Genomic DNA, 13,012 nt, shown 5'->3' with positions numbered 1-13,012 from the left:
GAGAATTTTCTCAGAAAACTCAAGCAGCTCAGGACTCGCCTCACATGTGTCCACGTTCATGCTTTGTTCTTATGTATAAAGAAACATCCGGCTTGGCAAGGAGGGGGAAAAAAGGGAAGATGCTATAGGACTGCCCAGGGAGGTGGTGGAGTGTCTGTCTCTGGAGGTGTTCAAGAAAAGCCTGGCTGAGGCACTTAGTGCCATGATCTGGTTGATTGGACAGGGCTGGGTGCTAGTTTGGACTGGATGATCTTGGAGGTCTCTTCCAACCTGATTGATTCTATGACTTGGGAACTGTTTTCTGGTTATTTGTTTAAAATCTGAAGCTACTGCTGATTTTTTTTTTCCCCCTCTGTTAGGTGAAACTGGTAGATGGCACCAATGCTCCAATGGTCAATGAAACCATCATGATTTCTGTGGATGGAGACAGATACAAAGGGAATTACACTACAGATGAGCACGGACAATCCTGGTTTTCCATAGACACTACCACCTTCACAGAAGCCTCTCTAGAAATCCAAGTGAGTGACAGATACAGGGCAGATGGATTGGGGTAAGCCTCTGTCTTTTCTGACCATCAGTGGGAATAGTCAAGCTGTCAGCTCATGGTTTGGACAGATTCACTCTGTGCTGGGTCAAGAACTGGCTGGAAGGCAGAGCTCAGAGAGTGGTGGTGAATGGTGCCACATCCAGTTGGCAGCTGTCACTGGTGGTGTTCCCCAAGGATCAGTGCTGGGCCCAGTCCTGTTCAATATCTTTAGTGATGACCTGGATGAGGGGATTGAGTCCAGCATCAGTAAGTTTGCAGATGACACCAAGCTAGGAGCAGGTGTTGATCTGTTGGAAGGTAGGAGAGCCCTGCAGAGGGACCTGGCCAGGCTGGATGGGTGGGCAGAGGCCAATGGGATGAGATTGAACAAGGCCAAGTGCAGGGTTCTGCACTTTGGCCACAACAACCCCAAGCAGCGCTATAGGCTGGGGATTGAGTGGCTGGAGAGCAGCCAGGAAGAAAGGGACCTGGGGGTACTGATAGATAGTAGCTGAAGATGAGCCAGCAGTGTGCCCAGGTGGCCAAGAGAGCCAATGGCATCCTGGCCTGGATCAGGAACAGTGTGGCCAGTAGGACAAGGGAGGTTATTCTGCCCCTGTACTCTGCACTGGTCAGGGCACACCTTGAGTACTGTGTCCAGTTCTGGGGCCCTCAATTCAAGAAGGATGTTGAGGTGCTGGAACATGTCCAGAGAAGGGCAACGAAGCTGGTGAGGGGCCTGGAGCACAAATCCTATGAGGAGAGGTTGAGGGATCTGGGCCTGTTCAGCCTGGAGAAGAGGAGGCTCAGGGGTGATCTTATTACTGTCTACAACTACCTGAAAGGGCATTGTAGCCAGGTGGGGGGTGGCCTCTTCTCCCAGGTAACCAGCAATAGAACAAGGGGACACAATCTCAAGTTGTGCCAGGGTAGGTATAGGCTGGATGTTAGGAAGAAGTTCTTCACAGAGAGAGTGATTGGCATTGGAATGGGCTGCCCAGGGAGGTGGTGGAGGCACTCTTCAAGAAAAGACTGGATGAGGCACTCAGTGCCATGGTCTAGTTGATTGGATAAGGCTGGGTGCTAGGTTGGACTGGGTGATCTTGGAGGTCTCTTCCAACTTGGTTGATTCTATGATTCTGTTTGTCGGTTCTCAGCCTTTCTGCCAACAGGAAGACAAAGCAAGTATCTTGTCATGTCACCTCTCTTCTCTGTGTCTCCCGTGTGAGTAAGACTGATCAGGTATTTAATCAAGCTGCCAAGAGGTGGAGACACTCTCCATGGAGGTGTCAAAAGATGTGTAGATTTGGCACTTCAGGACATAGAATCATAGAATCAGTCAGGGTTGGAAGGGACCACAAGGATCACTGAGTTGCAACCCCCCTGCAATGGGCAGGGACACCCTACCCTAGAGCAGGCTGCCCACAGCCCCAGCCAGCCTGGCCTTAAACATCTCCAGGCATGGAGACTCAACCACCTCCCTGGGCAACCCATTCCAGCCTCTCACCACTCTCATCCTGAAAAACCTCCTCCTTACAGCCACTCTGACTCTCCCCACCTCCAGCTTTGCTCCATTCCACCCAGTCCTGGCACTCCCTGATATCCTAAGAAGTCCCTCCCCAGACTGTTTGTAGGCCCCCTTCAGATCCTGGAAGGCCACAAGAAGCTCACCTGGGAGCCTCCTCTTCTCCACACTGAACAGCCCCAACTCTTTCAGCCTGTCCTCACAGCAAAGCTGCTCCAGCCCTCTGAGCATCCTCGTGGCACTTCTCTGGACACACCCCAGCATCTCCACATCCCTCTTGTAATGGGAGCTCCAGAACTGGATGCAGTACTCCAGGTGGGATCTCAGCAGAGCAGAGTAGACTGGGTGAATCACCTCCCTTGCCCTGCTGGCCACACTTCTCCTGTTGCAGCCAAGGCTGTGGTTGGCCCTCCTGGCTGCAAGTGCACACTGCTGGCTCATGTTGAGCTTCTCATCCACCAGCAGCACCCCCAGGTCCCTCTCCTCAGGGCTGCTCCCTGCCCAGCCTGGAGTTGTGCTTGCCTCGACCCAGATGCAGGACCTTGCACTTGGTCTTGTTGAACCTCGTGATCTTGGCTTGTGCCCACCTCTCCAGCCTGTCCAGGTCCCTCTGGATGGATCCCTGCTCTCCAGCCTGTCTGCTGAACCACACATCTTGGTGTTGTCAGCAAACTTGCTGAGGCTGCACTCAATGCCAGTGTCCATGTCACTGATGAAGATGGTTTATTGGTCATGGTATTGTTGGGTTGACAATTGGACTTGTTGATCTTGGAGGTATTTTACAGCTTTTATGATACTTTGAAGACTGGGAATACTAGAAAATATGCAGAGGTTTTCTGTGGACTTGTTCTGTGAATTGTTGTCTCATTTTGGTCATCTGTGACCCTTTGATTCTTCTCTCTCAGGCTGACCATAAACCTGTGCTGATCTGCTATGAGAGTGAATGGATCTCACCTTCCCATGAACACGCCTTGCGTAGAATAAGCCGCTTCTATTCCCCCAGCAAGAGCTTCCTCAAAATTGAGCCAAAGCCTGAGACCTTACGGTGTGGTTCCACCACAGAGATCCAGGTGCATTATATCCTCACTCCAGAGGGCATAGAAGAGCAGAAGAAAATTGTCATTTACTATTTGGTAAGAATTATTTGTGGTTACTTGGATCTATGGCCACAGAGAGCACTGTAACATGTGTAGCTACACTTCTTGATGAGCAACCGCAGCACAGCTATGGTTAGTCCTGAGTCTGTAATGACAGAAACACAAATTCTGGCCTGTGGAAGTGGGATTTAAACATGTTTCTGACGTTGGCTTCTGTGTGAAAGCAAGGGTAGGGTGTGCACATTTTATTAAGATCAGAAGAGAGACAAAATATTTTTGGGATGAGATTTAACAAGGCCAAGTGCAGGGTACTGCATTTTGGCCACAACAACCCCAAGCAGTGCTACAGGCCAGGGACAGAGTGGCTGAGAGCAGTCAGGAAGAAAGGGACCTGGAGGTGCTGGTAGATAGTAGCTGAAGATGAGCCATCAGTGTGCCCAGGTGGCCAAGAGAGCCAATGGCATCCTGGCCTGGTTCAGGAACAGTGCAGCCAGCAGGACAAGGGAGGTTATTCTTGCCCTGTACTCAGCACTGGTCAGGCCACACCTTGAGTGCTGTGTCCAGTTCTGGGCTCCTCAATTCAACAGAGATGTTAAGATCTGGAACATGTTCAGAGAAGGGCAGCAAAGTTGCTGAGGGAGCTGGGGGTGTGCAGCCTGCAGAAGAGAAGAGGCAGGGCAGACCTCATTACTGTCTACAACTACCTGAAGGGAGGCTGTAGCCAGGTGGGGTTGGTCTCTTCTGCCAGGTAACCAGCAACAGAACAAGGGGACACAGTCAAGTTGTGGCAGGGAGGTCTGGGCTTTTCTTTTGGGAAAGAAGGGGGAAGAAGGAAAGGCGTTCTAGAAATTGTTATTGGTTCTATCAACTATATTGGAGTCTCTGGGAAATTTAAATTAGAACTGAGACAATTATAGTACAAAAGGAAAATCAGACCAATAGGGAAGCATTTGTCATCCTAGCAGTGAGTATCTCTGCCTCCAAATTCTAATCTGTCACTTGCTTAATATCCTCTTCATTTTGCAAACCAGTGTCTGTGTGATTCACACTCACACAGTGTGGTTAATACAATGAACATCCATTCTCCTTCCCTTCAACGCCAGCAGCAACAATTACAGGAAGATTTCTCTGTCCTACAGGTAATGGCCAAGGGAGGCATTGCCTTAGCAAACACCTATAATCTGACAGTGACTCCTGGAGATGGTGAGCCGAGCTATGTGCTTTTAGCATCTCTGATGATGGAGGAGGTGGGGGAGGGTGTGTAGGTATGTGTGTGGTGAGAAATTATTTCAATCCAAGTATTCAGTGTTTGAATTTCAATGCATTTAAAAAAAAAAACTTTTTAAGTGAAAAAGAGATGTTTGAGGCCAGGATGGATGGGGCTCTGGCCAGGCTGCTCTAGGGTAGGGTGTCGCTGCCCATGGCAGGGGGGTTGGAACTAGATGGTCCTTGTGGTCCCTTCCAACCTGACTGATTCTATGATTCTCTGAAATGGCTTGGATTAGTTTTGTTTGCTGTGAGTTCTGTCAGGTATTATTTTGCTGAGGAGAAAATTCAGCAATGAAAAGTGTGATGGTTTGGGTGTTCCCTGCCCCCCCACACTGAAGAAAATCACCCAGATGAGGCTCAGCCAAGCTGAAAATTAAAGAATGAAGCTTTATATTTACAGCTTAGCACAATATCCAAGCAGGTATTTACAATACATACAGATATAGACAGACATAGATGAGTTAAAAAGTGACAGAGAAACACAACAGCCCTCCCAGAAACCAAAGTCCCCAGCAGGGGCTCCCAACCACCCTTCCACCTCCTTCTCGCCTCTCTACCTTATCCCAGACTTTGCCTTATGTTCACACACAGCAGGTTAGAGAATGAAAGCCAGGGAGCAACTCTGTTATCTATGTTTGTGTTCCTGTTCTTATCCATCGCAGCAAGCCTATGAGTGCAGCAGCCATCACCACTGTTTCCTTTTCACAGCCTAGCATCTCATTCTTCTCACCAAAATATCCCAGCTAGGCTCAAACTAGCACAAAAAGGCATCGTGATTAGGTATTTTTTTTAATAAACCAAACACTTTCTTCCAACCTCTCTACCCTGTGAAGTGAGCAAGGAAGAGAGAAGCCTCCTTTCTGTCTCTCACTTTGCTTAATTTTTTTTCCTCAATTGATTCTCCTTTATGAGCACTCACACACAGACCAATATTCTAACCCATTCTTTACTTTATTGATATAAATATCCATGAGTTATGCATTCCAGCAACTCAGGGTGACTGCAATGAATCACAGGCTCACAGGATATCAGAGATGGGAAGGGACCCAAGGAGATCAAGTCCAACACCCCCTGCCAGAGCAGGACAATCCTATCTAACACACATCACAGAGGAACACATCCAGACAGGCCTTGAAAGGCTCCAGGGAAGGAGACTCCACAGCCTCTCTGGGCAGCCTGTGCCAGTGCTCTGGGACCCTCACAGTAAAGAAGTTCCCCCTTGTGTTGAGGCAGAACCTCTTTTGCTGCAATTTACACCCATTGCTCCTTATCCTATCCCAGGGAGCAGTGAGCAGAGCCTGTCCCCCCCTCTCCTGGCCAGCCCTCATATACTTAGAAACTTATCAAATCCCCTCTCAGTCTTCTCTTCCCCACACTAAGCAGTCCTGGGCCCCTCAGCCTATCCTCATCAGGCAGTGCTCCAGTCCCCTCATCATCCTCGTAGCCCTCCACTGGACACTCTCCAGCAGATCCCTGTTCCTCTTCAACTGGGGAGCCCAAAACTGAATGCAGTATTCAAAATGAGGTCTCGGCAGAGTAGAGGGGGAGGAGAACCTCCCTTGATCTGCTGGATACACTCTTCCTAATACACCCCAGGATCCCATTGGCCTTATCTTTGAAAGTATTTCAACAATGAGGCCATGGAGACTTTTTGGATGTCTATCAGGAGATGCACTGTAGGGGAAATAAACAGTACATAGAAGCAAAAGATCTTGGGTGTCATATATTCATTAAAAGATCTGGATCCTCACTAGAAGCACAAATTACCAGTAACTACTAGTAATTGTGTCCTGCTACTAGTACTTGTGTCCAGTTCTGGGCTACTCAATTCAAGAGAGATGTTGAGGTACTGGAAGGTGTCCAGAGAAGGACAACAAAGCTGGTGAGGGCATGGAGCACAGCCCTGTGAGGAGAGGCTGAGGGAGCCGGGGGTGTGCAGCCTGCTCAGGGAAGACCTCATTGCTGTCTACAACTACCCAAAGGGAGGCTGTAGCCAGGTGGGGGTTGGGCTCTTCTGCCAGGCACCCAGCAACAGTATAAGGGGACACAGTCTCAAGTTGTGCCAGGGGAGGTCTAGGCTGGATGTTAGGAGGAAGTTGTTGGCAGAGAGAGTGATTGGCATTGGAATGGGCTGCCCAGGGAGGTGGTGGAGTTGCCATCCCTGTAGGTGTTCAAGCAAAGCCTGGATGAGGCACTTAGTGCCGTAGTCTGGTTGATTGGCCAGAGCTGGGTGCTAGGTTGGCCTGAATGATCTTGGAGGTCTCTTCTAACCTGGTTGATTCTATGATTATGTCAGATGTTAACTGAGGAGAATCGAGGCCCACCAAACTCATCTCATTTGTCTACTACACAATCAATGTTTGAACACAGATGTCTTCAATCACAGCCACTGACTTCAGTTATGTATCAGTATTCCTGCCCTGACAAACTGAAAATGTTCAGCAGGAGTGAATTTGACTTTTTTAATGTGGAGGGAAGCCAAAATGCATCTCCTGTAATTTCATGGATGTTGCTTAGCCTGTTTTTTCCTCCTTTGTTAGGTTATGGGACATTTCAGCTGATCTTCCCTGTGGAGACAGCAATTTCTCCCCTGGCCCGCATGCTTGTGTATGCCACTTTACCCAGTGGGGAAGTAATTGCCAGCTCAGCAGATTTCCAGATTGAAAATTGCCTCCCCAATAAAGTAAGTATAAGACAGTGTTTATGTAAGCCATGCTTACCTTGCTGCCAGCAGTTCAGCAATGAGTTCCAGAGTGAAGAAAGGATTCACAATCAGTTCATTACATGGTCTGAGCAGATGCTGACTAAGAGTTAATGACTGAAACTCTAGAACAAGTTGTGGATTTCAGCACTTATTCACAATGCAAGAGTGCTTTAGCAGGAGGGTTGGACTAGATGATCTTCAGAAGTCCCTTCTGACCCCTAGCAGTCTGTGATTCTGTCTGTGTGATAATTTACAAAGCCATAACCACACAAAGTGGAGCGAGACAGAAGAAGAAAGAGAATTGCTGGTTATTAGCAGTCACATCAGTGAAAGGATTTACAAAATAGGAAAGCTACAAGGCACCAGCAGATCTCAGTTCACAAGGCTAGGTGCCTCACTATAATAGCATGTAACAACATCTGGAGGTGGTTGCTTTAATTTCCTCTTGGGATTGCAGGTCCGATTGAGTTTTGCACCCAAGGAAGGTCTTCCTACCTCCAACACACACTTGCAACTCCACACCTCACCCAGGTCCCTATGTGCCCTCCGTTCTGTGGACAAGAGTGTTCTCCTTATGAAGCCTGAAGATGAACTCTCTCCCACCTCTGTGAGTCTTGGCTATTTCTGGTAATAAGCAAGTCTGATTAAACTGGAGCCTCTTTTACAAGAGGGATGTGGAGATGCTGGAGCATGTCCAGAGAAGGGCCACGAGGGTGCGCAGAGGGCTGGAGCAGCTCTGCTGTGAGCACAGACTGAAAGAGTTGGGGCCTGTTCAGTCTGCAGAAGAGGAGGCTCCCAGGTGAGCTTCTTGTGGTCTTCCAGTATCTGAAGGGGGCCTACAAAAGAGCTGGGGAGGGACTTTTTAGGCTCTCAGGGAGTGACAGGAATGGTGAACCAGTCAAGTACCTATTAAGACCACTGTAGATGTGGAGTTGTGTATTTTTATAGTTACACATGTTTTTTAGATGCCAGTCTTTATCAGTAGATCATTATGTAGTGTCTGTGTCCTTATAAGTGCTGACTTGCCACATTTTTCCCTGGCCATTTCCTCAGCTTTATGATCTTCTTCCACTGAAAGAAGTCAGAGGTTATATCTTCAAGGGCTACTACCTGGAAGAAGACAAAGTAAAACCTTGTGTGTCACTTGACAACATTTTATTAGATGGATTTGTCTACAAACCCATTTCTCCTGATGGCGAAGGGGATGCCTATGACATTCTCAAGGTAAGTGCCAGCCTTTCTTTTTCTTTGGAATTCAGGCTTCTCTCTTCTTCTCACCTGTCCTGAAGGACTCATTAATGAAGTCTGCTGTGAATTTGCTTGCTTTTGTATGCAAGAAAATAACTAGGCTCAAGCCCCTGCATCTACATGGACCATCACTGGTATCTGAGTGCTTCTCTGCTTCTTATTGCTAATAGGAATACCTATGAGTAAGGCCTGAGGAAAGAAACAGTCCTGTGAAGTGAATTCTGGTGCCACAACATTAGAAACTCCTCCTCAGTCATGCATGTTCTCTCTCTACCTTCTGTAGCTAAGTGTTTATTTAATAAAGTGTCAGTTACTTTGGTGACTCACAGACTCACCTATAACCAACTAGAGAGCCCTCCACAAGACTTTCTGGCTACCCTCAGTCCAATGCTTTTCACATTTCTTTTTGACCTAGGCAGCTATCCTCAGGGTCTTGGCTTTCTATCTGATCATGCCAGAGTTCAGCCTAAGGATAAGAGTAGTATGGTAAAGTCTCAAAATCTGTGCTGAACATTTCATCTGTCTGACATTTATATGCAAGCCTTTGTTATTTGGATTGATATCAGATTAAAACACATCTATTCTTTACATATTAACATAATTTATTTACATGTATTTGCATATTCATTGTTCTTCTTTCTCTTTGTTTACTAGGAATTGGGCTTAAAAGTCTTCACTAACAGCAAGATCCACAAGCCTGAAATCTGCCAGCATTACCCAGAACACGTGATGGAAAGGAGTTACAGTGGTTCTAGTAATTGCTTCATTTTATCTCCACAGAACTACCTAAAATTTACTACCCTACTTCTTTCCTTCCTTCTACTTTGAGTTTTAATTGCGATAAACAGATCAGATTCTGTTCCAATGTACTCATCTAATTCATAGAATCAGTCAGGGCTGGAAGGGACCACAAGGATCACTGAGTTCCAACCTTACTGGCATGGCCAGGGATACCCTACCCTAGATCAGGCTGCCCACAGCCTCAGCCAGCCTGGCCTTAAACACCACCAGGCATGGGGCCTCAACCACCTCCCTGGGCAACCCATTCCAGCCTCTCACCACTCTCATGCTCAACAACTTCCTCCTCATGGACACTCTGACTCTCCCCACCTCCAGCTTTCCCCCATTCCCCCTAGTCCTGGCACTCCTTGAGAGCCTGAAAAGTCCCTCCCCAGACTTTTTTGTAGGCCCCCTTCAGATCCTGGAAGGCCACAAGAAGCTCACCTGGGAGCCTCCTCTTCTGCAGACTGAACAGCCCCAACTCTTTCAGTCTGTCCTCACAGCAGAGCTGCTCCAGCCCTCTGAGCATCCTCGTGGCCCTTCTCTGGACATGCTCCAGCACGTCCACATCCTTCTTGTAATGGGGGCTCTAGAACTGGTTGCAGTACTCCAAGTGGGGTGTCACCAGAGCAGAGTAGACGGGGAGAATCACCTCCCTCTCCTTGCTGGCCAAGCTTCTCTTGATGCAGTCCAGGCTCTGGTTGGCCCTTCAAATGTAATAAACTATGTGCAACTGTAGTTAATACCTGGAGGCAGGAAGTTCCACATCTGACTCTTTATTGCAACAGAAATAGGCCCTCAATAATATCATCATGCATGACTCTTTTGACACTGCTGGATTTGCTGTAAAGGAAGAATGGTCAAACTCATCTAATCTGGGTAAGAAGAGCAGTGACTTTAGGCAAAATGGAGTATTGAGATGACAGCAGAGATACATTCATTTCCAGTAGGCATGGCTTCAGACTTGTTCTCTCAGTTTAAGAATTTTAGTGAAAAATAACCACTACTTGAATGTATCTTTCTGACTTAGAATGGAGTTTGACACGTCTTTCCCTTTCTTCCTGTCCTTGACCAAATTTGGTAGTCACTGCACTGAATCTGCTTGAAGATTTTGATGATGAAATAATGGAACACAGGGATGCTGGCAGTCCTTTGGAGACCGTCCGAAAGTACTTCCCTGAGACATGGATCTGGGACACAGTTTCAGTAAAGTAAGTGTTTATGGGAAGGTGTCAGAGAATCACAGAATATCAGCTTGCAAGGAACCTCAAAGATCATATCATCCAACCTTTCTTGGCAAAAGCATGGTCTAGACAAGGTGGCTCATCATCCTTTCCAGTTGAGTATTAAAAGTGTCCAATGCTGCACACTTCACCACTTACCTGCAGAGATTATTCCAATGGCTGATTGTTCTTATTATGAAAAAGTTTCCTTTTATGTCCTTAGGAGTGCTGTGCACCTGTTGTCTGTCCTTTGCCATGTGGCTCCTTGTAAAATGATGTTAGTCTGCATCTTCTTTGTAGTCACCTTTTGAGTACTGGAACAGGGGTGATAAAATATTCCCTAAGCCTTCCTTCCTCAAGGCCAAACAAACCAAATTCTCTCAGCTTTTCCTCATATGGCACCTTTCCTGTACTTTGGTCATCTTTGTGGTCCTTCTCTGGATTCTCTCCAGCCTGTCTGCATGTAGAGTGTGTCCACATGTAAAGTGTGGTTCTCTGGGGCAAAACCTCAGAAGATACTATGCCTCAAAGGAGGTATTGCTATTTCAACGAGAAGGGTATTGCTAGTAGACAGATTTGTCAAGATCACTAAGTGCAGGATGCTTTAGGAGGACATGCAAAATCCAGTGTCCATATCCCAACTTCTTAGGAGTTCGATGTCAGTAGATGTTGTTCAGTTGGCTGAGAAAAACAGATGATTGTGGGAATGCAGTGTGAGAAGGAATAATAACAAGCAAACGCTGACCTTGATTCCCACAGCTGGCTACCTTATCTGGGGAGAAGGGTGGATAAGTGGACATCTCGTTAATGAGAAAAACAAGGCATGATGTATGTAAAAGACTGGGTTGTTCTTGCCTAATTATGCTAATGTGTAGGTGTGTGCTCTATACTCAAGATTATATAATGAGAGACAGAACGATCAATAAAAGTCTCTGGTATAATTCACATTGAATAGTCCAGAGTCCATGTGGCACCCCTCTGATCACACTGATCTGTGTGGGCTTTGATCACATTCTCTCCCAGAAGCAACTGGTAGCTGCTACAGATGATGACCAGAGTATAACTGAAACCTTGTTCTATGTCTCTTGCCAGTTCTGAGGGAAATGCTGAGTTAAATGTGACGGTCCCTGGCACCATCACCGAGTGGAAAGCCAACGCATTCTGCACTTCAGTGGACATGGGCTTTGGCCTGTCCCCAACAGTGTCCTTCAGAGCCATCCAGCCCTTCTTCGTAGAGCTTACCATGCCCTACTCTGTGGTGCGTGGTGAGTCCTTCACTCTAAAAGCCACCGTGTTCAACTACCTGACTGCCTGCATCAGGGTAAGGGATATTCACAGCTTTCCTCAGTCTGACAGGTTAGGGAAAGCTACAATGGGCCACTTCCCATTTCATATAGGTGGAAACGACTGGTATGTTCGTGCTAGTTTGAGCCTAGCTGGGATATTTTGGTGAGAAGAATGAGATGCTAGGCTATGAAAATGAAACAGTGGTGATGGCTGCTGCACTCATAGGCTTGCTGAGATGGATAAGAACAAGAACACAAACATAGATGACAGAGTCTCTCTCTGGGATTTGTGGGCTGCACTTCTCTCTCTAACCTAACTTACTGTCTGACTAATCCTTCTGCTTCCTAACCGCCCAGGACGACCCTCCAAACTCACCTTGAATGTAAGGCAATGTCTGGGGTAAGGTAGAGGGGTGGGAGGATGATGGAAAGGTGGTTGGGAGCCCCTCCTGGGGACTCTGCTTTCTGGGAGGGCTTCTGTGTTTCTGTACTACTTTTTAACTTGTATATTTCTGTATGTATTGTAAATACCTGCTTGGATATTGTGCTGGGCTGTAAATATAAAGCTTCATTCTTTAATTTTCAGCTTGACTGAGCCAAGTCTGGGTGATTTTCTTAAGGGGGGGAAGGGGGGCAGGTAACACCCAAACCATCACTACCTCACAAGAAAGAAGTTTTTGTTTATGCTTAATTGAAACCTCCTGTGTTCTAGTTTGCACCCATTGCCTCTTGTCCTGTCACTGGGAACCACTGAAAAGATTGTTCCCCCCATCCTCTTGACTCCTGCCCTTTAGATATTGGTCAACATTGAGAGGATCCCTTCTCAGACTTCTACTTGCAGGCTGAGAGCCCCAGGTCTCTCAGCTTGTCCTTTTAAGGGGATGGATCCAATTTCTTAACCATCCTTGTGGCTCTCCATTGGATTCTTTCTAGTAGTTCTCTATCCACCCATTTCAATGTACTGTACTGTCTCACACAAGCAGGGCATCTCTACAGTTCCAACCCTCAGGATATCTCTTTCCAACTGGCAGGTCAGCGTGGTTTTGGCTGAATCTGTTAATTTCCTGAGTACACCAATAGAGAAGCAGGAAGAATCCTACTGTATCTGCATGAATGAAAGGAAAACTGTGGCCTGGGGAGTAACACCAAGATCTCTAGGTAAGAGACTGGACAACAAGAAAATACTGGGATTAGATTTCTGTCAATGATATCAGATCTTTGGTGTGAGGAGCTAAGGTGACTCCAAACCTGCTTGGAAGGACATTGTCTGTGCCAGAAGGGAGAAGTCCAAGCCTGCATTTGAGCACTGCATTGGGATGCAGTTTCCAGGTCCTAAACAAACCATTGAAGT

At 47.1% G+C, this 13,012-nt stretch overlaps 1 protein-coding gene across 6 annotated transcripts in view; it reads left to right on the top strand.

Moving 5' to 3' along the window:
- The window catches only part of LOC135175395 (alpha-2-macroglobulin-like), a 57,661-nt gene that overhangs the window by 27,096 nt on the left and 17,553 nt on the right, over window positions 1-13,012 (top strand). For 5 of the 6 annotated variants that reach the window (XM_064143466.1, XM_064143467.1, XM_064143462.1 and 2 more), the window contains 10 exons: window positions 360-521; window positions 2,960-3,187; window positions 4,291-4,354; window positions 6,961-7,103; window positions 7,582-7,731; window positions 8,178-8,348; window positions 9,027-9,126; window positions 10,237-10,363; window positions 11,468-11,696; window positions 12,693-12,819. In XM_064143466.1, the coding sequence (XP_063999536.1) occupies window positions 360-521; window positions 2,960-3,187; window positions 4,291-4,354; window positions 6,961-7,103; window positions 7,582-7,731; window positions 8,178-8,348; window positions 9,027-9,126; window positions 10,237-10,363; window positions 11,468-11,696; window positions 12,693-12,819 (1,501 nt within the window). The remainder of the gene's footprint in view (window positions 1-359; window positions 522-2,959; window positions 3,188-4,290; window positions 4,355-6,960; window positions 7,104-7,581; window positions 7,732-8,177; window positions 8,349-9,026; window positions 9,127-10,236; window positions 10,364-11,467; window positions 11,697-12,692; window positions 12,820-13,012) is intronic. The other variant, XM_064143465.1, reaches the window with a different exon arrangement.

The sequence above is a fragment of the Pogoniulus pusillus genome, chromosome 5 (genome assembly GCF_015220805.1).
Source record: "Pogoniulus pusillus isolate bPogPus1 chromosome 5, bPogPus1.pri, whole genome shotgun sequence".
Taxonomy (NCBI): domain Eukaryota; kingdom Metazoa; phylum Chordata; class Aves; order Piciformes; family Lybiidae; genus Pogoniulus; species Pogoniulus pusillus.
Note: the sequence above shows the minus strand (reverse complement) of the source record. Positions and strands in the feature narration are given on the sequence as shown.